The sequence below is a fragment of the Motacilla alba genome, chromosome 6, assembly GCF_015832195.1.
Source record: "Motacilla alba alba isolate MOTALB_02 chromosome 6, Motacilla_alba_V1.0_pri, whole genome shotgun sequence".
Classification (NCBI taxonomy): Eukaryota; Metazoa; Chordata; class Aves; order Passeriformes; family Motacillidae; genus Motacilla; species Motacilla alba.
Window position 1 is genome coordinate 19,034,677 of NC_052021.1, and position 25,622 is coordinate 19,060,298.

The following is a 25,622-nucleotide window of genomic DNA, read 5'->3' on the forward strand; positions in this document are numbered from 1 at the left end:
CTTCAAGACCCACCCTGAAAAAGAGAAATCCTTGCTGATTCAATCTTAATCATATTGGCAGTGGCAGCACTTCCATGGGACCATTTATTTCCAAGTTACACCAGCAGAAACCTCACACCGCCTGCTGTTTCACATGTAAGCTACTATCACAGAGCTGAGATGATCCAACCTTTGTCAAGTCTCTGAGCAGCCTCTTTGGAATTTAAACGCTAAAATGAGAAGTATCCATACATTGTTAGAAAGAATTAATTATCTTCATCCCATGTAAATTTAGAGCACTTTGACCACTACTGGAAAGAGCTGCTTTCAAGACAGTGCTAAAGAATTATTCATCCTATTAATTTCCTGAGGTAATTATGACTCTACCAATTTTGTTTCAAACTGGTAGTTACTGCACAAAACCACTCAGTTGAAGGGTAACCTCTGTGGTTATTAGGTTACAGCATTATAGGTCACCATTCCTCCAAAACAAAGTTCCATTAGCTCCACTGTGGAAAAGAGCACAGTGCATTTAGGGGTTTCCTTTCAGCCTGACACCCTCATTCTCCTTTTCAATGAAATGTTAATGTGGGCCAAGTCTGGGATCCTGGCCAGCACAGTGCAGCTGTTGCACTGGGGCAGTTCACTGGTGACACTGTAAGACCAAAGGACCAATGTCTCACTCCCAGTAATGGTTCATTAGCCAAACAAATTAACCATGGCTGTTACCACTTCTGCACCTTTCCCTTCCAAGAGAAACAACAGGCCTTTTTCATCTCCTGAGCCCACTGCTGAAGGCTGTCCTGTTTCCTTCTGTTTCACAAATGTAACTAGAGTTTGATCCAAAAAAACCAGTGCCCATCCAGAAAAGGACAGTCTTTCCATCAGATACGAATTCCTGGAGACAAATGCCCTACAGAGAGTAAATCTTTCAACTAACTCACTGCTTGGAGGGAAAATGTATGAGCACATGAGACCTGCTTTATAAGTTTTCAATCCTTTCCATGCTAAATGCAACAGCATCATACCTGAGAGTAGGCAGAGCATTCCATAAAGTCATCTAGAAAGGAGTTTGGAATTGCAAACAGCTATCTTGCAACCTGGGACACCATAGAGGAGGCAGAGCTGAATTTTCTGGAAAATCAGGAAAAGCAGGTTGAGCAAAGACCATTAGACACATAATGGGGTCTGATGATCCCACCTTGGGACACGAGAAGGGATGAGACATCATGTTGCAGAAGTCCTTCTGAGTGATCAGTTTATGGTTTGATGATAGTTATTGTCACTTACAGATATCAGAGAAGTCAAGTTATAGTGCTTTTCACTGAGAAATTTTCAAACTATCTTTTCCACTATCCCAAACAATATTCTTTACTTTGTATGTAAAGCAGAACTGTTACTGTGCTGACATCCTGTTGTTTCACCCCTTTCCTTCCCCCCGTAGTTGAAGGCATCATACCATGCAATGGTGCTCCCAAGAACACATCCCTCTTATCTGGTGCTCTTCTAAATGCTCATCAGTCATGGTGAAATTCAAGTTCTCCTAAAGACACTTGTGAGTTAATTGGCTGAACAGGTTGATCCTCATGTAGGAAGATTCTACTTAGTTTATAGCCCAGCTGCCCAAGGACATGGAACAAGTCCTTCTGCCCATGGTCATCGAGCCAATCCCAGTGAGGAGTGAGCCCTCAGGCTGACTACAGCTAATTCAGCCGTTAAGCAAAGATCTCCAGATACTGTGTTTTCAGAGGTGATGAAAATGGCTTAGGATAAACAAGAACCCTTGTTTTTTTCTCTCACGGGAAAAAAGTTACATGTGTTCAAGCCTCCTTTGGCACTGGAGTGTGATTAATGCAGAATAAGGTGGGTTTCAGTAGTTGTACTTCTCACTGGAAAACAGATTTAGGTCAGTCTGCAATGTTAAAGTTAACATAAACCAAATGAAAAGCAATAGCAGAGACAAGTGTTCTTGAGATACCATGTTGAGAAAAGCTGAACACTTCCTCCTTTTCATCTTAAAAGATTACATTTGAAGCAGCCCCTCAGTTGGGCAACAGTACAGATCAAGGTCTGCCACAGCCCCAGTGAACTCCCAGGTCCCAGCTAAACATTCTAACCACTGATTTGTAGGTAGTCTCTACACTCTCCTGCTCCAGGGTGTATTTTGGGGTGGCAAATTAAACCAGATCATCTTTTTCATCACAAAGATTTCCCCACTTCGGAAATACTGCCAAATCAGCATTTAAACACGCTCTGCAATACGTGCTGCCAACTCATGACACTCACAGCTGCTTCCCTGAAGTGCTCATTTTGTTTTGACTTCCTTTTATCGGCGCAGGTTTCTGCCAGTGAATCAGTCTGCTGGTGGAGACAGACCAGTGACCGTGGCAGAAGACAGAAGCAAGGCAGTCAAAGCAGAGGTAAGTTACTTGTACATACATGCTCACGGTCTTTTTCTCTGTTTCCTGTCTCCATAAAGATGTGCTGCCTTGCTTTTGTGCAGCTGGTTGTAAAAGTAAGCAGTGTTTTTCCTCTCATTTGTAAATCTATTGCTATGCACTGAAGTGCTTCTCTGCCTTAACTAAAGGCAAAGAAGTTTGACCTGCACAAAAGGGGCAAAAAGAGAAACTATTTAATTTTTTCCTACTTGTTTTCTTCCCTCTGAGAACAAGGGAATGAATGTGCAAGTATTGCAACAATGTGTAATCTGGACTTCGTGTTCCTTCTGTATAATGCGGGTGTATGTTTTATTAGTGAGTAAGGCAGCTAATTCTCATGCATGTTTGGTCACAGTTGCTCTTCTGGTTGGTGTCTATGCTCTTCTGGTAAGGTGCCTATGCCTTACAGCTTCTATGAAGTAAACTTTAGACTGCTTAAGGCACAAGGATAAAAGGACAAATTTCAGAATGGCTTGCATCTTAGCTTCACTAAATCTTAAAAGTACGTAGAGGAACTTTCAAGGACATTTCTCTCTCTGATATTTTTTCCATCTAAGCATATTCGTTTATGATAGTTTACCATGCTCAATAGTTACTTATGGCTTCATCTCACTAGATGAAAGCAGCTGTTCGTGTTTCCTGTCTTTATTCCTAGAGTTTAAGGGAGCAATGGCCTGCAAAGGTTGATGCTACTTGGCCCCCTGCATCTGAGTAAAAGATGAATACCTGGAAGTCCATAAGCCATGCCAGCTAAGCCAGGTGATCACAGAGTGCACTGAGGAAAATTTACCCTAACAAGAGGAATAATTAGGCCTCAGCATTGCCTCAAATAATTTTGGTAGTGATGTGAAAACAAGCTGAGATATTAGCAGAACTTTTTCTTGCCAAATTGAGATTCCCAGTGCAGGGAGAGGCAGGCATATTTTGCTCCCACTATAACAGAGTGAAACAGCAGAAAGTAAAACAGAGTGTTGCACTGCCTGAGTATATAGTTGTGAGGCTTCCTGTTTTGACAAAAAAAATAAGAAGTATTTGATATACAAAGGGAATTTAATGAAGTGTGTTTTTATGCCAAATTTAAAGTTCTGGGTGTTTCCAAATGCTGCCTCATTTCAACTGTTTGATGACTCATGAGGTTTGACTTCTTTAAATTTGTTCAGTCAAATTTAAAGGCCAAATTGAAGATCACTAAAAGTCGAAACATATTTTCCTTGTTTATCTCTCTCTCATCCCACAAATTCTGTTCTTTTTCCCCATTACTTGATGGGGAATACTTCCTTATTTTCTCTTGATCTTGATATTGAACATTCCTGAGTACCAGTAAACTTCACAGAGCACCATATCTCATCATAACAGATGTCTTATGCTAGAAGCAGACTCAAGAAACATATGGCTACATGAGAACCTCTGTTCATCATTAAAAATTGCATTCTCCATGTCTAATGCCTTGTTCCCAAAAGATTTGTCTCCTGAGCCTGCTTAACTTCCTAACAAAAGCTGTAAGACAGGAAGGTCTCCTGTGAAATTCACTCACAAACCATGTATGCTATGGCTACTGTGAAGTTACATGGACTGAAATGCTGACAATCTCACTCTTGCTGGCTGCTGCTGAGCATAACACCAGCTGCCTTTGCCTGCCTTCCCCCCAGCAAGGCTGAACTCTCTGGAGTTCCTGTCCTTCCCTGACAAACAGTCCTCAGGAACTGCTGCAACCCCAGTCTCAGTGCTGGATTTGGCAGATATTTAACAATTACATCAAAAGTCCATTAAAGGATGGAAGGATGGTGAACACAAACATGCCATGGTCACAGAAACGTGCCCTCTTCTTCTGAGGAAGCCCAGCCTGCAAGAGCAGTGGTGTCCCCAGCCACTCCTGGTGAGGCATTCTTACAAGATGCTGTGATGAGCTGAAGCCTTACACTGCATTAAGTCCCATGGATTCTGCTATTGAATATTTAGGTCTCCTGCCTGATCTTTATGGTCTTTATACACATGCAGAATGACTACTACTCTTCTCTTCACAGCATCATTCTCTCCTCACACATTAAAGCACAGCATAAAACAAAAATCTGATGTATGATGGATGATGTGGCTTTTCCTGAATGTGTAAGTGCAGTACTGAGCTTCCTGGACCAATCTTTTTCTGTGCAAAAAAGTCTGGGAAGCTCAGAGACAGCAATGTTCCTGCACTCATTGATCTGGATTCTAGAAAATAAAGACTAAAACCTGGCAGCATATCTATTTTACATGGAGTTGGCATAAACTGGTCCTAGATCGACTGTGCTCTGCAATTTCTATTCAGAAATGCTAATCTGGAACCATTCATCATCCCGGGAAAGGGCAAGGTCTCACTTCCCCATGACCAATACGAGATTTGCACTATAGACAACCATTTCTAAGAGGTAATGGAGACAGGCACAAAGGCAGTCTCAGGATCTCTTGCTCTCTCCTCACAGCTGCTTGCCTGGTGGCCAAAAGGCAAGGCTGACTAGGAACTGACTCATGGGGATTTGGGGGAGCCACACATGGTCATCTTATTTGCTCTATATTCTCAGAGGAGCTGATTATGTTCTGGGGCACATCACCCTATGAAGAAAGCACAAACTGGCACTGAACATGGAAGCATGTTGCCCAACATCTATTAAATCTCTTCACAGAATACCTGAATTATTCCTGACCCCTTCATCAGCCTCATTGTCTGGTCCCTTCCCCCAGCACACCACTGACAGACACAAGAATAGCATTCAGTCCAAGAAGAGAAGGCAAGCTTAAAGAGAGCTCATCCTGAACCTCTTTCACCTCATTCCTGAGGAGACAGGAAACAAACAGTGCTTTCTTCTCCCTGCACATCTCCTGCTGGCAGAAGGGTGGAGACAGATAAAGGTAGACAAGCTGGGTGATGGTCATCTCAGGTGATCATGCTTCTTTGTCAAGCTTCTGCTAGGCTCGTGCCAAGAGCTGGCCCTTTCTGCAAACCCCAGTTCTCTTGTAATCTGCAGAGTGCTCAGGCATACTCATGCACGGTATCCCCAGGTGCTTTCTGCTCCGGTTCTGCAACCTTACCTGTTAAACAGAGCAAGTTTAAGACAGCCCATCCCCACACAGGTTCTTACTCAGGCAGCCCTGGGGGAGCAGACCTTGGGCAACCTTCAGGAGACTCTCCTCTTGGGTCTTCCTGTGGAATTCCACACCTCTCTCTTCCTAACACAAACACCCTTGCATGTGCTCTTCCACACAGCCCCAAGATGTGGTGCCTCCTCATGCTGCTCTGCTCCCAAGGAATTGCCTTTTCAGCAGGATTCACAGCAGCCTCCACTGCAGGTGTTGACACAAGCCGCTGCAAGAAGAGTCCCAACCCGGAATGTTTCATGAATGTTGTAAGTTGGGTCACCTTCTTTCCTTTTCTAAAACTTCTCTTCCAGTTGCATAACTAACACTCCTTGTCAGGAGATCCATAAAGAGCCCCTTCTGCATCTCCTGTTTTCCCAGGCTGCTGTTTCCAAAACCACTGCCTTAGGGTCACTCCCACCACGAGGGCCGGCTCTGAATGTGCCAGGGACAGCTGTGGCTCATTGCATGAGGACAGACATGCAGCACTGCAGTGAGGACTGCTGGCTGCTACCTTTGCTTCCAAGGCTAGGCAATTCCCCAGAACCTCCTGAGGGGCACTGGAGATCCACACTATGTAATTCTGATCCCAGTGACCAGACTCAGCCCTAGGCTGTGGACAGAGCACAGACTACTGCTACAGTACAGACTAAACTGAGCAACAGACTTTGCTGCCTGCATTTAGGGTGAAGCCCAACAGATGTATGATAAATGTGGAGCAGGTTCATGATACCTGTTTGCAATCAGCTTTCTCAACACACGTTGGTATTTCAGGCTACTGCAGAACAGGAGGAATGCAAACCTGGCAAGAGAACAAGGAATCTTCCAGCACTAGCCTGGAAGAAACCTTGATTTTCCTATCCAAACAGTCTGGGCTCCGACAGAGAAAAATTCCTTTGCAGTGGAGGCAAAGGCTGGTTTCTAATCTCAAGTGAAGCAAAGTGTTACCCTTCCATAACAAACTGTTTGCTCAAAACAGTGGTAAGGGAGGTTGAATCCCTTCTTCAGATTCTCACAATGCAAACCAATCAAAGATGCCTTGCCCTGAGTCACAAAGATTTCCTCAGAGTACATGCAAAATTAGGTGTAGGTGGTCCCATTAGTTCCTTTGACAAGATCTCCACCCTTGTTTTCTTTGCCTGTATGACTTGCCTAACCACACTTTTCCAAGAAGGGATTCATTATGGACCATCCCCACAGCTATTGGCATTGTCTCATACAGATATAGCTGCATATTTAATCTGTAGAAAGATACAATTGTATAAGGTTTGCATAACATGACAAACTACTTCTCAGAAGGGAGTTGGTCACTCAGCATAGTTCTGCTTTGTCCCATAACAGGGGGCTAAATACCAGACAACCACCATCTAAACAGGTCTGAAGAGGACTTTGCTTCATCTTTTTACAAGATCTGTAATGTTTATTCTCAGCCATGGTCTCTTTGTCTGGGGCCTTGCACTACCATCAGAGCACATCCCACATCTGCCCTGCTCATCTTGGTTAGGCTCTAGAACAGGACAACTGGCACATTAACAAACTCTCCTCTGGCTTTCCACAGAGTGAAATTATCAGATATCATGGATACCCCAGTGAAGAATATGAAGTTACAACAGAGGATGGATACATTCTTGGTGTTTACAGAATTCCTGCTGGGAGGAATGACGGAAATACAGGTGCGAAAGTTACAGGATGCAAGGAAGGTCTGAGAGGAGACAACTCTTACACAGATTTCCCATCTTTCCCCTTTTAATGTGCAATGGCATGTTCCATACCTTTCCATCTCCACAAGGGCACCTAGTCAGAAGTGTGACTCGAATCCTGAATCCATCTGAAGTCCACACATTCAGTGTCTCTGTCCTTATTTCAGACATTCCTAATAATTTTGTTACATCCAAGGGTTGGAGGTTTTTTTCCCTTAAATGGTCTGGCAGGTAAGCTGGTAAACAGGATTTGGGGAGGTTTTGCCTTAACAGCCTAAATCATACACATATAAAATAGTAGCCTGACAACAAAGCCTCTGATGTTAGGCATATGAATAACTCCCAGGCTTCTGAAGGACAGAGATATTCTTAAGAAAGGAGGAAAGAAATCAGGTTGTCAGTGAAAAGCAAATGCATTGCATCAGTTTCATCACACTTTCTGAATTGAATAAAAATTTCTAGCTGGAATTTGAGGTACCCCGGGTACTGTTACTTTGGTTATTAGTCCTTGTTAGTCTTATAGAATGATTTATTTGGATGCCTTCCCCTAACTGCATCTCCTTTGGAGATAATTTGGACAAGCCTGACTCTTAAAATAAGGCTAGCCAAGTTAGATCAGGGGCCCCTCAGCCCTGCTCAATGGTTACTGAAGGGTGGATTTCCTTCTTTGGATTAATTTTTCTTCCTCTTCCATACGCTGTTGTGCCTTCAGCAGTTTTCACCTTTGGGTAGATGGTTTCAGCAGAGGGGCTGTAAGATGGCTTTCCCCTGCTAGAGGAAGTAAGAAAATCATCGTCAGTAAATTCATTGTTTGCCAGACCTGTGGTAAAATGGTTATGAAATGTTATTAAATGGTTCCTGCTTGCATAGAAAAAATCCTTCAGGTTTCTCAAACCAGCATCTATGTATAGTTCTGGGAGCTTCTAGAAGACAGAAACCTCTGACAAACTGAACTCTGTGCTCCAATATTAAATACAGAGTAATTGCTGTTTCAATAAAAATATTTTTAAATCTTTTTCAGGGCAAAGGCCTGCAGTGTTCCTGCAACATGCTTTTCTAGGAGATGCTACTCACTGGATTTCCAACTTGCCCAACAACAGCTTGGGCTTTGTGCTTGCAGATGCTGGCTATGATGTCTGGTTGGGAAACAGCAGAGGGAACACCTGGTCTTTAAAACACAAGACCCTTAAGCCCTGCCAGAAGGAGTTCTGGCAATTCAGGTACTCAGTTGAGAGACAAAGACTCAACATAGAAAATCCGAGGGGACTAGATAGCTGCAGTCTGATGGCTTTTACCTAAACCAGCATCAGATCAGGCTCTACACCAGGAGAATAAAGAACCAGACAAAGATGGATGCTCAGTACTACCCAGAGTTGGGAGCATTGGCTGGGGAAGAGATTTCAGAGACTGGGAAACAAAAAAGGATGCTGATGAAAAGGGAGACTGTACTGTGAGAGGGAGAGCAAGAACCTCATCTAGAACACGCTGAGGAGCCTTGTCTAGAAATCTGATCTCTCCCAACTGAATTCAGCCAAGAGGGAAATGTGTTTTGTAACCCATGCAGGTGAAAGCACCGATTAAATTCAGCTCCCCAAGGGCTGCAGCTGTCAGGTGACACTGGCACCTCATCCACACAGAGCCCCAGGCACCAGGCAGCCAGGCTGCACAGCTGCACCCCTCTGCCCACTTCCCCAGCTCAAGCAAGGATGCAGACACAGTGTGCAGCCTCCTCCTTCAATGGCTCCTGCTTGGTGCAATGAACAAAACTGACAGTCAGTAACTCACACTGGGACAGTCAAATTGTCTGCCAGCTTTCTGTGTTTCTCCCCACAGCTTCAATGAAATGGGTAAATATGATATTCCAGCAGAGCTGAACTTCATCATGAATAAAACTGGACAGAAGGATGTTTACTATATTGGTCACTCTGAAGGGTCAACTGCAGGTAATGTCAGGAGAATTATTGACAACCATTTGTGTTCCTATTTGATCAGCAGGTGACTCTCCCCATTGATTCTGTTGTTTTTCTTGTTTGTAGAGAGTTAGAAAAACAGAGATTTTTCTGTGTTGAGATTTGGAAAATATGCAAAACTTTTCTAAAATCAGCTTTGGTTACCCTTAAGAAGCAAATAATCTTAAAAGAAGATGCAGTGATAGTTCAACTTTTAAAATAATTACAGACATAATAACAGTCATTTACTGGGTACTTCGTGTACTGCTATAGGGTATTTTTCTCAGCAATGGGAATTTACATGAAGTTGTTTTTTATTAAGGCAGACAATAGGAATCATAGAATCATAGAATATCTTGAGCTGGAAGGGACATAGGATCACTGAAGTCCAATTCCTGGCCCTGCCCAGGCCAGCCCCAACATTCACACCATGTGCCTAAGAGCATTTTTCAAATACTTCTTGAACTCTGGCAGAATTGGTGCTGTGACCACTGCCCTGGGGACCCTGTTCTTGTGAACAGGATGGAAAAACGAAAAAGATAAAACAGCCCATATAATACATAATTTACATGAATACATTTATTTAAATTAAATTGCTGGAAGGCAAGGAAAAATAACCTTAACATTACTAAGTCATGACTTAGTTTCAATCTTACAATTTAAATTGTAGTTAATGACAGGCTATAACTGGCCACATTGCTGTTTAAAAACATAGTGTCAGAGAACAAAAATCAGGAAAGTAGAAACAATAATAGTTTATTTTCTCTTAGGTCCAGCCTTTGATGTTACTCATTTCATGGCCTCTAAATGCAGCTAGCATCAGTTGAAACTTCTTGATGGTTATGGTTTATGTGTAAGATCCATAAATGGACATTGATTAGAAAAGAGCCACTGCCAGTTGTTGGTGTAAACAACCCAGAAAAAAAGAGAAGGAAGTGTGGAAAAATCATATATTGTCATGAATTCTGACCTTTTCTCTTTTTTGCCTCTCATAAGAGTATTTAAGGACTCTCATGGCAAAACAAACCAGGCATTTAGGCTTTCTTCATCTGCCTGTGGTGCAAGCAATCAGTTGAAAATACTCAAAGCTCCCAGTATTCAGCTAATTATTCTATAGCTTCATGAAAGCATAAACATGCATAGATCTTTAGAGACTGTAATTTGAAAAAATCTTTTTTAATGAGAGTTTCATAAACTTTAGAGGGAATTTATTATATCTTCAAAACCTCACTGACTTGTTGCCTACAAAAACGGTTCTGAAAAAGACAATGCCCAGACATGCTTTAAACCGTAAAATGAACTTTGCCTCCCAAATAAAATTAGTTTCAGGATTTTGGTTCAACACTTTCCTTAAGTAAAACATGCAGCACAAACACAAACAACAGACTGGGCTGCAAATCTGCTATGATGTCTTGTTTTCTATCTGCTGTTCATGTATTTAATTTGTCTCTGGAGGATATCTTCACTAACTCAGGCTGTCTCTTCTGTGTTTGCAGGCTTCATAGCATTTTATACATACCCTGAGCTGGCTAAACGGGTGAAAGTGTTCTTTGCTCTGGGCCCAGTAACTGCATGCCCACATGCTACAAGCCCTCTGGTTAAGATAACAAATCTTCCTGAACCACTGCTCAGGGTATGTCATTTTTTCCTTCTAAGAGGTCCAATGCCTGACTAATCTTCACAGGGCTCCCTCAGCCTGAGGTTGAGTGTTTCCAAACAAGTGACAATGCTGACACTGAGCTTGGGATTAATTGAGTGCTCTCGAAAAAAAACTGTTCCCAAACCCAGTGGGGAAAATAGTTTGCATATAGAGTTTGTAGCAGCAGCTTCCAATAAAGTAGGAGATTTGTGAAACTCTGTCCTATTTTAGGATTCCTTCTGTTTAACTAAAATGTTGCTGGCTTCATGCAGGAGGAGTTAAACCAGAACTGCAATGACAGACATGACAATCTGTAGGACTTTAAAAATGAGTAAGCATTAGGGTGAGCACACTAGAAATGGAAGGATAACTTGCTTGAGGATTGATGATAATAATATGAAGGAGGAAGAATAAATGATGTGCTGTAGAGAAGAGGGTGTTTTAAGGGGTACTGTGAGGGTAAGCTGTTTCAGCACTCCTTGAATACTGCGTTATGAAGGCTAGGCAACAATTATTAGCAACAATTTTCTGCATAAAATTCTTCGTAACAAGAAAAAAAGGTGTTGCGCTTCTTCTTTCTCTCAGTTAGTACTTGGCTGCAAAGGAGCTGCCCACCAGATTGAGTTTCTGAAAAGACCTGTGACACAGTTCTGCACAAGCCTGGATAAGTTTTGTGCCCATGTTCTCTGTTACATAGCTGGAGGCAGTGTAAAAAATATCAACTCGGTAAGTATATGCAAGAACACCCACTCAGAGCAAAACTAAAGGGATTTTGGCAGTTGCACTTGTGCACTATACCCTTGTCTAGTTACTGTCCTGCATGTAAATGTACATTAACCACAATGCAGCTCTCAGCAGACAGAGGGGATGCCAGGCTGTAGTGTACTGTCAGCAGTGGCAACATGGCTAGGGCTAGTGATGGGTGGCACCAACAGCTAGGCACATTCCAGTGGCAGAGAGAAAGAACTGAGTTCAAAGTGGAGCTATGTTACAAATGTCAGGATGTACGGCCTTTGTGGCTAAGCCAACCAGATTTTTGTCACACACAGATGTTCCTTAAAAAGAGACAATGAGTGATGGGTCAGGCTTCTTGCCAATACAGTTGACAGTTTCCTTCTTTAGCATATAGACACTGGGGTCCTCTGAACACTGAAACAGCTAAAAAACAGGAGAAAAACTTCTTCTTCCCAATTTTCAGACTATTTGCACCAAAAAATTGGTCCCAAAGAACTGTTGTAAGGGACATTTTCCTGGTTTTGTTGACGTTAGAACTGGGCCCAACAGCTCAATCCACAAGGTGTAGAGCTACAGAAAGCCCTGCCACTGTGCTGAGGAGTGCAGCACACCTACAGTGGGATTCACAAACACTTGTGCATCAGTCAGAGGAGACAGGAGAGACAGCAGAGTTTTCCCTCTGCTTGCCAGTATATGAATGCTGTGGTGCCAATCCCTTTTACAGTGGGCAAAGTATGCAGAAGCCGGCCTGTATAATGTTTATTACTGCAGTGTCTGTAACAACTGGGCTCATTTTTTTCATCTATAATCCTTTTTAAAAGCACATATGGGAAAGCAGTTACACTCAAAGGCTCAATGCAAAATCAATTGCAGCTTTTGAATTGCAGAGCTAAACCATGAAAGATATTCCCTGCCTTGCTTAAGTCACTAACCTGGTTCCCAGAGCAAGACAACACAGCTGAAGAAGAATCCAGGGAGATAGAACTGGGACATCTCCCTAACAGAACTATAAAAATGTTTTGTAAGCTGACTTCTTTAATAGAAACCCATTTTCTTCACAGTTTTATTCTGTCACAGCACTGGATCTCTGTCTTTATAAAATTTCTGCTTTCTCTCCAGAGTCGAGTAGATATGTACGTAGGACATTCCCCAGCTGGAACATCGGTACACAACATTTTTCATTGGCGACAGGTATGATTGTGCACTGACATGTAAACAGTCTCTCACTACTGTTTTTCATGCAACTGACAGCCTACAGGGAAATCCAGAGGCTTGGATTTGGGAAACTGACCATCATACCTTCTCACCTACTGGCATGAGCACCTGCACATTTAATATGGTCTAGAATATAGATGTGTTCCTGACGACAAAGATTCCCAACAGTCAGTCCCACAGGATACAACCAGCCAGGAAATGGACACAAACCATGAACAGCTAGTGACTCTATGGTCTATTTTGCCAACTTCTAATGAAATCAAGTGGATGCAAAGCAAACACAGATACAGGAAGATAGAACAGCAAAGACAATGCACCAGGCAGATTTTTAGCGCATACCCAGCTACTTAAATCCTGGAAGCAAAGGTTTTCTAAACTGACGGACCCTGGGTTTCTCTTGCCCTTTATTACACACCACTCACAAGTGAAATTACTTGTCATGTCTGTGCAAAAAATTAAATTACCAAAACAAAAAACTCCAGGTATGCACTCACCAGTCCTGCAAGGCAAATTACACAAGACTTGTAATAGCCCTGACACATTTTATATATATATATATATTGTATATATGTATATATTCAGGTTCTCTTTCCATGTGACAACTGGACCCAATTCTGCATGACAAACAGTGACCCCCAACTTTAGTTATCTACAGTAGTAAAACAAAGTTTTAAGTAACAAAAGATACTGAGGGTGGAAGATAAGAATCTGGACAAAAAGTTAGCAAGAGAGAAGGCAAGGATGCCACTTACCCTGTGATCTATCCTCAGTGCCCTGGAAGCCTGCAACCAGGAAGGTGTGGGAATAACACAGTCCACTACCTGAGTCTTGACTTAACTCACGGGCAGGAATATGCCTCCTGCACGCTACTCCTTCATCTCTCATCTCTTTTATTTTGTCTGTTCTTTTAATAGCTAGCACATACAGACCGGTTTCAAGCCTATGATTATGGCTCTAAGGAAAACATGAAGAAATACAACCAGGTAAGGCAAAATGGACTCCCTCAGAACTTACCCTTGAGCCTTGGTAAAACTAGTAATAGAAAAACTCAAATTTTAGTACCTGTGAGAATTAACAAGGCGGAGAGGGGTCTCAGACAATGTTTCAGCTGAATCACACACAAGTGTAAATGTCTATTCACAAACAAGGCAGAGATTGACCTTTACGGACAATTAACAGAAGTTCATTTTGTCTCCCCTACTGATGCTGGGATGTTCTCAATGACATGTCAACCTACATGTCATTCCAAAAAAGAATAAGAATCATCCCCAAGTCCTAGGACTGGGTGAGTACAGAGCTCTTCACTTGCCCAAAAATCCTCAAAGCCTGCTTTTCATCTAAGAGGAAACAGATTTCACAGTGACCTCTCCAGTGGACTGGCAACCATTTCACTTTTAACCAGCACATTTGACTTGCAGTGTCCTGTGCTGTACCAAAATGCTGTTTTTCACAAACAGAAAGTCTACAGAACTACAATCAGTCAATTCTATCTCGCACACTCAGAAATGTTCTAGGGTGAAATCATAAATGACCAAATTATTTCCTTTTCACTTCAGTTCCAAGCATGAAAACTAAGATCAAAAGCTGCACTCTGTATGCCCAAAAAAACCTATAGATGGCCTCACCCTGAGTACACACAGGTAAAATCTCCACAGTCCTTGACTGATGAATACTGACACTGTTCTCTCCATGCCCACACCTCTGAAGAGCACAAGCCAGGATGAAACTGCAAGACAACCCTTAGCCATGCTTTATAGGAAGAACAGGAATAGGATGGGTCATTCCACAGACAGGGAATGGGGTTAGGGCAATGAGCAATAAGAGGGTGCCCTTCATCCTTACAGTTTTACCGTAGGTGGTACAAAAGCAAAAGACAAAGAGAGGTGCTTGCACAGAAACCTTTCTCTAAACACAACTTTGATACAGCAGCATCCATTCAGGTCTCCTCCCTGTCTTACAGACTGCTCCTCCTGAGTACAAGATAGAGGAGATAAAGACACCAACTGCTGTTTGGAGTGGTGGACTGGACACTTTTGCAGATCCAACAGACATGGCAAGGCTACTTCCCCGGATTACTAATCTCATTTACCACGAGCATTTTCCTACATGGGGACATCTTGATTTCATCTGGGGCCTTGATGCAACTGAGAAAATGTATCTGAAAATCATTGAATTATTAAGAAAATATTTTTGAAACCATGAGCAGAGTGTTGATTGTAAAAACCTCCAAAATTTCTATTTGGCAATAAGAGTGGTATCTGGGGAAGAGGAAAACACACAGGCACACATAATGGATACTTCTATAGGTATTTATTTGTTCTTATTTATTTCTTGCTTTTCTCATAATTTGAGTTTTTCCATGGTATTACTGTGACTGCTGTCTTCCTGAGAAGTCTGAGGCATATAAGAATGAAAGCTGAAAACATGAATACATTTGAGTTCATACTGCAGGGATCACTGAATTTCAAAAGTTTTTATTTCTACAGGACTAATTTTCCTAAACCAAAATCTCTTGTTTTCAGCTAGGTCTTATTTACCCAATTGAGGCATTCTCATTCCCAATTTTTGTCTTCCTTTGGAGACCCAAAAGTGTGATTTGATCATTTCTCTGTTGAAATGAACAATGATGTTTAAATTAAATTATTGATCCTCTTGACAGAGAACCTGTCTTTTTTGTTTTCCCTCCTCAAATTACCCCTTAATGTCAACACAACCAAGAGATCTTCAAGCACAAGAAACTCAGCAGATAATAGATGACTAAAAAATATCAAGGAATCCAACCTCAAAAAAAATCATTGAAGTATTCCTCTGCCCCCCATGCCTACAAATCACGCAAAAGTTTGTTCACACACCCTGAGCCCCTCACAGTTTCAAAGACCACAGATGGCAGCTGTGGAATAAGGAGATGTAGACACATCCAGCAAGGTGCACTCCAGGCAATATTGCTTCCACCCTATGAATTATTCTTCACACGGGCAATGAAGCTGTTGCCAGCACTCTCAGCTGTCAGCATTCACTTTTACACAGCTGTATCTCTGGGCCATTCTTCATTCAAGCAGTTCCTAAAACATGGCAAAGCAGTTGGATGTTTTCCCCTTCCAGCCATCAGCCCTAAGAGATGATGTCTTCATAATCCATGCAGCTGCCTCCCCTCTTCTCACCTAAAAGCTGATCTGGAGTGTCTGTCCCCAGACTGCATAAAAAATGTTCATTATTATAGGCTCCAACAAGGAGATTTATTTCATGGAGTGTTTCTGGCTTCAGTCTCAAGCTCATCTGCTCCAGCCAAGACCCTTAATAGTTGGAGTTGACATCCAATGCAATAGTTACACAGAAAAATATATCTGTCTTTGCAACACAGGAAAAGTACACTAGCTTGTCCACTCACCTACTGTGGCACCCATTAGCAATGCTGTACTGCCCTTCTGACAGCTTACAGGAAAAGGCCTAAATTGTCAACAAAAATAAAGCTCCATTAGACCAAGGAGGCACAACACAGCAGCGTTTGAAAGGAGTTTCCCCTTTATTGCTGCATTATTAAATCACAAAGCACTGGACCACTTTAATACATTGCTGATTACTGCAGATTTTCTTCTGCCTTCACTTATGCAAGAGAAGACTCATGGATATATTATTTTTTTGATGATTGGCATTATCCCCTGCTGCATGCACCACTCTGTACAGCATGCTATCCTGTCTAGTCCCATGGGAATGATACATCTAGTTCCCATTAACAGCATTTCATTTGTTGACTCTTTTTTTTCCTTTAGTACACTGTTTATATTGGAAAGGTAGTCAAGAGACCCGTTTCTCTACTGAGCCAAACATATTTTCTTTATTATTTCTCAATGCATTAAAGTGATCTGGGAATTGAATTTCTTTCTTAATCCAGCAAGGCATTGAATCTCTTTTTGCTGTTTCTTAGATGAAACCTAAGTCCTACCCTTGTAGCAACACAGTGAGAATTAAGGTGTGTGAAAATCCTAGGAGAGACGGAAGGAGGAAGGGGTCAACTGAGAGATCTGTTTTCCCAGCCCCTCCCATTGTAGGAAGATAAATACTAAGAAGAAGGGTACCAGACCTTTTAAAACTGCTGTAGCATATTGTTTAGTTCCCCTATGGAACAAGTAGCACACACTCTAAAGAATATTTTATTTTTGCATTGGCTGCCAACCATCATATGCAATGCTTAGGCTTCCAGATATTTTACAGCTAGCTTTCAAAATCCATAGTCTGCAGAAGTCAAGTAACAAAACTGATGATGCAGATGGAAAGGGCAATATTTTGAACACTATTGTAGTAATTCATGGATTAGTAAAATAAAATTAACTTCACGGCCTTGGGGTACTGATAAATCTCATACAAAATTGTTCAAGTCTGCAGCAAGGAATGGGTGGATGTGGACTGAATCTTTTTCAAGTAGCAGCCCTCATCCTCTGAAGCATATCTGCTCTTGTGAAAGGTGGATTGTCAGATGAGGTAATTTTCTGCATGTTTGAGAGTCCTTGATGGCTAAGAATCTTTTCTTATCATGCTTTCAATGTTGTGGAACTGTAATCTTCTTGCTATATCTAAGGGAGTCTCCCCATCCTGAAAGAAACACATGAAATACATTGCAATATGACAGACATGGGTCACATACAAAGAGATTTCCTAACTTTGCCACCTGTATAAGGTCCCCTGCCACTTCTGCTCTAAAATAAAGGTTTCAGGATATGCTGGGCCTAATAGTGCTCTGGCTAAAGAAAGGAACAGAGACCTCCCCTACAGCAGGGAAAGCCTTTCCACTGCTTCCTGGGAGTAATATCCAAATGTACGGAGATCAGCTAAGATTTGATTTCAAGAGCAACATAGGTAATACTCTGCTCACCTCAGCTCAGCAGTGATACTGAGTTGAGGTGAGCAGTGTATTAACTGTGTTGCAAACATAATCCCAGGTCAATACTGATTTGGGCAACACTTTTGCTGTTCTGCTGACAGAAGCACATTGACTTAGCCTCTCAGAAGAAGGGTGCTCAACAGCACAAAAAACACCTAGGAAGACTTTTATTCTTGCCCTGCAGCCTACATCTTAGGAACAACTATAGAGTAGCTCTGAGCTAAAAAGAAAACAGGAAACAAATTGGCTGCCAGGAAGCTGTGTACTCTTTTCTTTACATTGCTGTGCACCAGCTAGGGCCTGCAATGTATGTACTGTTTGACCACCATGATAAGCAAATGCATTCATCAACTTCACCTTCTTACCTGATTTTTTATAGAGGTGTCTGCATGAGCTTCAAGCAGTAGAGGAATGACTGCCTGGTTTTTCATTTCACAAGCATAGTGAAGAGCTGTGCTGCCAGACTGAAGGGAAATGGAAGCAAATTAATTTTATTTCTATGACTTCTTTAGTAGAGCTTAGGTAAGTAGAACTACCTGTAGGCTATCAGATTCCCCCTAACAGCTGGTTGCAAAACACACATACCATTTCCTGTCACAATACACTACAAGGTAAAACAAATACGTTACCATGAGAAAAACAGGATCAAAAAATTTAATTCCTTCCCTGGGATGCAGCTGCTAAAACAGGTTTGATACATTAGCAGGAAACCAGTAATTTCAGAGGATCACATGAGCTTGACCTCAGAAACTACATCTTAAGCAATATTGTTTGCTTGCACTTCAGTGTTTAAGAATTTCATTGCTGTTAAAATTGGTGTTTCCCCTTTTCTACCTCAGAGAAGAGGAGCTCTTTACCTCACCCAAGTAGGCTAGTGGATACATAACTCTGTATATGGCAGATCAGCACCCTCTGAAGACCAAGAATAGACACAGGGTCTTGCCCCGTAGGCCACAACTCTGTTCCAGTTCAAAATAAATGCTGATAAACTCAGATGCTTATATCATTAGAATCTTTACAGAATTGGGTATTTAATACATAAGTGCCTGAGCCCAGCTTGCCTGGATTCTCTTATGAGGGCATTGTTCAGAAAGGGAGGATTAGTTGATCAGTGAGGAATTATTTCTGTGTACACTATAAGTCTGTTGCCTGAGTGTCAAGCAGAAACACTGAATCCTCCTGGTACATTAGTCAGTTCAGTCCCTGATGCTCCTACTCCAACTAGGCTGCTAGAAGGTTCTGTAGTCTGTTTTTAGTATTGTTTCATTCGTGTGAGCCACATTTGCATTTGTATAAACCCACTTACAGAGTCTGTAGCATTCACATCGACTCCAGCTCTAAGCAACATCTTGACCAGGTGTTCATTCTGTTTTGTCTTTGAGACCTGTTTGGTACAAGGGAAAGAGTAACACAGTGAAACAGTAAATCTGCATATAGGCTTAAGTATATTTGTACTAAATACCATGGTTTTTTTCCAAAAAGAGGTCTCTGGAAATGTCAGACTGATGCAGTAATACAAATCTGTTCCTTCACCAGTTATAGCCACAGCAAAATCCCTGCTCCTTCTGCTGTACACATTCAGTCTTGCTTTAAGAAAGCAGCCCATATTCTGTAGAGGTTCCTGGCCTGAAACACTGCCAGAAAAAATGGCAAGGAAAAATACAGGGTCGTTCTTGCTTCCATCCAGACTCACCATGAGAAGGTATCCGATAAGCATAACTGGCATGAGGATTATGATGAGCACATAGTCAAGGAAGGTGAACCGTTTCCTCACGGCATAATGGAGGCAAGTGCAGTCCTTCTAAACACAAAGCAACTCTGATTAGTACCAGATTCTGTGAACTCACTTTGCTTAATACTGACTAGAGCAGACCGTTTTAAATTCCACAAGCTTTCTTTTATACTGTCTAATAGGAAATCTCCTGTGATTTTCAAGCAGACATCGACACATGCATCTTGCTTCCTTCAAGCAGAAGCACATTTAACACATAGACGGACATGGAAATGGGACTACACATGAAAGGAGGATGTGGGATCCAAAGGATTCCATGTGTATGTTGGCAAACTTGGACCTGGCTGCACAAATCCAAAGGAGAGAGTGGGTATCTCATGTGGCTGTTGCTGCCACACAGCAAGGTAAATCTGCAGGAGGAATCACCACAGCCCCCATTCTTACAGGGGGATGGCTACTAAAGCAAGGATATGTGAGGCCTTAGGATATCTCTTTTGGGACATCAGGGAAAAACAGAAAAGCAGTAAAAACCACCAGAGACTCCTACTGAGAATAGAGCTTTAAAAAATCTTTGAATGCTGAATACCAAAGCAACTAAAGGGCAGGTCTGGAAAGTTTTGTGCTACAGTGTTAAACTTGTTACATGTTGTCAAAATGGAGCTGGACACAGGACCCCAAAATAAGCAGAGGAGCCTTTCAGTTCCACCTGTTTCTCCACATATCCTCAGTAGGAAACAAACTTGAGGTTTATCCGTGCTTTCCAGTGTCCCCACTGGCACTCCAAGGATCTGAAAGAACAGTCCCACAAAGGAAGAGTCAGTGGCCACTTACCTTATTTCTGAGGTTGACATCAGCATGTTTCCTAAGAAGATAGTTAACAATCCTGTTGTTTCCTTGTCTACATGCACAAATTAAGGGGGTGTCTCCAAGGAAGCTGTCCTGGACATTCAAATAGCTGCTGTTGCGCTCCAAAAGGAGATGAACTTTGTTGAAATCGTTGTTATAAGCTGCCTGACAGATGGGCTGAAGTGAGAAGACAATATTCATCAGCACGAGTTTTACTAAGACACCCATACTTCCCATTCTGGCTTACTCCTCACACACCCCAAAACACTTGGCAGAGGCTGTAGTTCTTGGTGTCTTCCAGAAGATGGTGGTAGGAGACACTCCTGCAGCTGCTACACAGCTCTCAGCCCCGAAGTCACAGCCTTTGCACAGTGGAATGGATTTTCTGTTCATTTTGGATGCTATTTCTATAATCCAGGAAATAAGTCCTGTTTATTTGCAGTCATTAGGGGAAAAAAAAAAAAAAAAAAAAAAAAAAACCACAAAAAACCACCAAAAAAAACCGCCACACCAAAAAAAAAACCAAACCCAAACAAACAAAAAAAAAAAAAAACCCACCACCAAATCTGGCTTCCATTCTCACAGGAGTTGGTCACTGTGAGAAGCAGCAAGCAGGGACAAGCCCACATGCTCGAGTTTACTTCAGGCTTTACCTTTAGGCTGAGCAGAATGAACCACTCCTGACTCATCTGTTCCCAGAAGAGAACCACACTTCAGGTGAAAGCTGAAAAACCAAGCCCCCACCAATGTTTCTTTTCTAGACCTTGAAATACCTAAAAAAATACATGCCAGTGCCGGTGTGCCCACAGGTAAGATCCTGCTTGGCTTTTGAGAATTGTTTGCTGGTCAGCATTTCGCTCAGTATTTCTACACATCCTTGACCTAAACTGCAATTCCTTCCCTCTCCAGCAGCAAGAATTCAGACTAAGGAGAAGCTGAGAAGGGCAGGAGTACTGCAGATTTCTAACAGCCTAATACAGGCAGAAACTAACATTTAGAGGTGGGACAGACTGGTAGCATTTGAACTCTCCAGTCAAAAACAGAATAAGTCTTCTTTGCTTTAGTACTGAGGATTTTACCCAACATTTTCCAAAATAGAAATTTTCTTTAAATATTAGCTGTAGTTTTTCCTCTTCACTCTCCTTTTCACATCCTAAATACTTTATATGAAGAAGATCTAGTCCTGATCTCTGAGCTCTTTCCTCACTTCTCCAGATTCTTTCCTTCCCTCTGTCCTCCCCTCTACCCCTACACCTTCCTGCCTTAAAAATATTCATCTTATTTACGCTTTTTCAGCCAAACTTTGATCTACAACACAGGTTTATCTCCAGCATAATTACTGCTTCATTTTCTGGACAGCTGCATAAGAGAAGTGATTTGTTTCCAAAGAAAGCATTTACATACTTACCAGACCTTGCACCACTTCTTGTTTTGTTTTTATTATATGCGTCAAAAATCTACAAAGAACATTTGCCAGATTTTAAACGTGCTCATCTGTCTGTATTTGAATAGGAGTGTACGTATACAATTTGGGATTTTGCATTTCACCAGAACCAGAACTGTTTTAATGATTTTGAGGAGAAAAGCCCCTTTCAAACCCCTTTTGGTGTGATTTGCACACAGGTGCCATCTAAAAGATCAGTTTTTCTCTAGAACCTTGCTCTCTGTCATGTTGGTGTCTAGTACAGTATCTTCATGTCCAGGAGAGAGAAGATCCTGTGGTGTGTGTCTGCACCTCTGATTTCCCTGCTACTCTTTGTCTTAGATATTGCTTTGCTTATTTAAAGATGCAGGAGATTTGCTCTTTGGCTGAACATCTGTTCAAATCCCAGTCATTTACCATAGAAATTTGCTCCTTTCTAAGCTGGTTTTGCTCATTCAGCAGCTCAAGGATATGCTTTTTTTGCTTTTCTTTCTGTACTGCCTCCAAGACTTTTACTTGCTAGGTGGTTAAACCCAAAGCATTTCTGACTGATGCTCTCACTGATCCGTGGGATCTTTCTCCAAACCTTACACTACTGCTGAACTCCATTCCAGAGCCATGAACAGTGATGGCACACAGACCACTCCCTAAGAGACCACATTATCTGGGGCTGAAGTCATGCACAGAGCCCAGCACACACAAGTCACAGGTGCTCTTTCACCTACTGAAACCAGCTGTTCTCAGAAAACATCCAGGGCACAGAGAATGTAAGGAAGCAGTTCTCATCCATTCCAGCAACTAATACCTGGGAAACTGATGTATTAAAGTATGATGTAAAGTAAAGATGCATTTTGAATCACTATTATTCCTCTGGAGTGGGGGTGCTTTGTAGAAATTATACTGTCTGCATGAACATGTTCCATTCACATTAAAAAAAAATCAACAAAGAAACACAAAATTTTTTCCAATTTGTATGGGATTTTTTGAGGCCCACTCTGCTGGTTTGTATTCTTGAAAATACCTTTTAGTCAAAGAAAGGTGAAAAGTCTCACCTTTTAAAAGACCAAACTTGTAATATATCTCTCAAATTGGCTTTTCCATGGCTGGAAAAGCAAACATAGTAGCAGAATATTTAAGTAAAGGAACAAAGCAGTGCCAGCAACTATAAATTCATTATATTGACATCAATAACAATAAGGATTCACAAAAAAATGTGTTAGGGAAATGTAAAGATAAGAAAATTTACAAATAGGTGGCAATCAGCCACTTGTCCCAGAAAGGCAAATGCAATATTAGATAGTGTCTATCACAGAAACAGATGTTATAGAAGACACTTTACTGGGATAGTGTGTAGAGTTCTTGTCATTTGGGTCGTAAAATGAGATCAGACCATGGCAGGAGCATGAAACACCTCTATAACTGAGGAGTTTGAAGAGCCTGAAGAAGGGTTGATTTGGTCAGCTAAGCTAGGGAGAAACAGTACTGTCCCTGGTGCCCCAAAATAAATTAAAGGGTCAGTGTTAAAGAAGACCAATTAATTTCAAGGAACATGGTAAAAAGGTGATTCATCTGACCAAGAAATTTAGCATGAAAATTAGAAAGAAATTTGTATTCATAAGCAGAGTAAAGTAACAAAACACACTTCCAGTAGCAACAGATTGGACACAAAACCTGCCTGGCCCCAGGCTGGGGTTTGAGCATGAGCCAGGATTTCTGTGGTTGTGAAGCCTCAGCCACAAAACTCTTTTCCACCTCTCACTTTTTTTCTGTTGTCACTCTGGCAACCCTATCTAAAGGAGGACTAACTGTGCTTAAGACAAACTATTTCCCAAAGTTTGCTCATAAGACAATAATAGAATTCCTTACAAACAGATAGACACTGTCTAGAGTGTTAGAAGATTGCCTCAGTAGTGATACAGCCAGTTTCATATTTGTGTTTTGGTTATTCTTGTTGCTATGTTATTGTTATCCACTCATCATACACAAGAGAGAAATAAACCTATGGGATAGTTCTCAGAATACCTGAGCTTCACATGCGAGGGGCAAGCCATACCCAAGGAATCCAAAGTTCATGTCTTGTGCTCATGCTCAGCTGTGGCAAGGAGCAGGATGATGACAGCAGAGGTCTGATGGCAGTGAAGGACAGCCAGGAGAGTCCCTGCAGCTTCCCTTGCTCCCAGAGATGCACTGGCTATGGAGCAGATGTGTCTGTGGAGTCTCCTTTAGGGGTGTGTGAGAAGAGAAGTGCTCCCACAACAACGAATTCTGAAGAAAGCACCACTGGGAACTGAGTTCTCAACTTCTGGGGAACGTCTGCAGCCCAAGACACAGAGTGGCTTCTCTTGTCCTGACTGCCCCAGGGAACTCACAGCACACCTGGCCACCCCATACAGCAGCAGGGCAGACCCAGCACCGGCACAGCAAACACTGCACCCCATACAGACACGGGCTCAGCTCTGAAGGGAGGGGGAGTGGGATCCACAATTCCAGCTTAGGCAAAGAGGAAGAGAGGGCCTCTCGGAAGGATCTGGCAGCAAAGCCCTTCAGCTCTGCTCTCATTCACACTTCTGCAGCACCACCCAGCATTCAGACAAGCTGCACGGGATGAACCTGACACTGTGACTCTGCACAAAACGCACAATGAAGGCAGGGAAAAAACAGAATCACAACCCCAAACACTCCTTTAACCCTCTCCAGAGGTGCCTTTTCCCAGCCACAGCATCAGGGCTAATCATAAACTAGAGCACAGTCTGCCCAGCTGAAAGAAAAAGCAGTGGGGACACACTGAAGAATGGAAAGTAGAGTCTGAAGATTAGATATGCCAATAATTGAGTGTTTAAAATCTCTCTTTCTACAATACTTCTTCTTCTGCTAGCCCTTCAGACCAGAATTTAGTTATTCAGTATATAAGGCTTCAGGGAAGGTGAGAAACACTCACAGGACATGCAAGGGTTTTCATGGCTGAGAGGACTCAGTACAAGATTGCCAAATAAATGGTGCAAGAAAAGCAATAACACTTTCATTATCAGAAAGGGCAGTTATAGAACCGATTTTTAAATTTTTTTTTAAATCAGTTGTGGAACACGATTGATGCTAGGTCCTAGTAGTTTACCCAGAACCAGATGAACCACCATATCTTGAACCTGTCTGGTGTTTTCAGAGTTTCTTGCATCACCCTCTGCACAGCTTTGATGAGTTAGTGATAAACCTCCAGCTGCTTAGCAAGTTCTACCACACAAGTAAAGGTTAAAGGCACAGTATGAAGGACAAAGCATTCAACCAATAGAGAGGAGGTGAAGGTAAAGCCTGTCTTGCAACTTGGAGAGCAATTTCAGTTTACAATTGCTTCCTCCTTCAGAACTCCAGGGGATTGCCTAAATTACATCAACTCTTCGCAATTGTTTAGAAAAAAGAAAAACATTTTGCAATGTCAAAATATTCTGAACCAATCCACAGCCTCTTCCTTTGCACTAAAATTATACAAAAATCATGCTATGAACTTAAGATGAAAGTCTAAATTATGTTTAGGATGCCAAGGAATACACTAATATCCAAGTTCTGCTTCTCAGAAAAGGCAACTTACAATTCTTTATTTTCAGTTCCCTAGCTTTCTATCCTGTATAAATGAACGATACTTTATGTGGAAAACTGTATCTCAAATAGTTTAAAGAGAGAAAATGCATTTATATGAAAATATTAACTAATAAGCATGAAAAACATGGACAGCATTTAAACATTATTTAAAAACCTGTGTAATTAAGCTAGACAATATTCATTTCAAATGCGATACTATCCCAGAGTAGCAGATCTGGAGAGAGGCAAGAAATCCTTTCAGAATTAGCTACAGTCTTTTCAGCTGATCACCCTATGAATGCACAGATTCAAGTTCCTTGTAATACTGAAAGAGGAGAAGATTGATTTCCTGATTTCATGGAATAGCTTTTTGAAAATAAAAGGGTGGCTTTCAGCATAGAAATGT

General features: G+C 41.8%; 2 protein-coding genes across 11 annotated transcripts in view; one reads left to right on the top strand and one right to left on the bottom strand.

Annotated features, from left to right (window-relative positions):
• Positions 1-20,150, top strand: LOC119702338 (lysosomal acid lipase/cholesteryl ester hydrolase-like). 5 transcript variants are annotated; one of them, XR_005257335.1, is made up of 12 exons: positions 19-350; positions 2,318-2,399; positions 5,656-5,794; positions 7,084-7,198; positions 8,247-8,445; positions 9,059-9,168; positions 10,671-10,807; positions 11,399-11,539; positions 12,668-12,739; positions 13,678-13,746; positions 18,022-18,164; positions 19,557-20,150. XR_005257335.1 is itself a non-coding variant. In XM_038140236.1 (11 exons), the coding sequence occupies exons 3-11, from the start codon at positions 5,663-5,665 to the stop codon at positions 14,955-14,957; spliced, it is 1,209 nt and encodes a 402-aa protein (XP_037996164.1). In that variant the 5' UTR covers positions 1-135; positions 2,318-2,399; positions 5,656-5,662; the 3' UTR covers positions 14,958-14,993. The 5 variants fall into 5 exon arrangements, 3 of the variants coding, with proteins under 3 accessions (XP_037996164.1, XP_037996165.1, XP_037996166.1); XR_005257334.1 differs by lacking the exon at positions 19,557-20,150 and adding an exon at positions 14,724-15,069 and having other exon boundaries at positions 18,022-18,133; XM_038140236.1 differs by lacking the exons at positions 18,022-18,164; positions 19,557-20,150 and adding an exon at positions 14,724-14,993 and having other exon boundaries at positions 1-135.
• ANKRD22 (ankyrin repeat domain 22) overlaps positions 17,052-25,622 on the bottom strand; it is a 26,782-nt gene continuing 18,211 nt past the window's right edge. For 4 of the 6 annotated variants that reach the window (XM_038140245.1, XM_038140243.1, XM_038140241.1 and 1 more), the window contains 6 exons: positions 20,479-20,627; positions 20,206-20,397; positions 19,336-19,443; positions 18,949-19,026; positions 18,008-18,106; positions 17,219-17,353 (listed from right to left, as the gene is read on the bottom strand). In XM_038140245.1, coding sequence (XP_037996173.1) covers positions 17,276-17,353; positions 18,008-18,106; positions 18,949-19,026; positions 19,336-19,443; positions 20,206-20,397; positions 20,479-20,613 — 690 coding nt within the window. In that variant the 5' untranslated portion in view covers positions 20,614-20,627 and the 3' untranslated portion in view covers positions 17,219-17,275. Of the gene's footprint in view, positions 17,354-18,007; positions 18,107-18,948; positions 19,027-19,335; positions 19,444-20,205; positions 20,398-20,478; positions 20,628-25,622 lie in introns of all 6 variants that reach the window. The other 2 variants (XM_038140246.1, XM_038140247.1) reach the window with 2 other exon arrangements.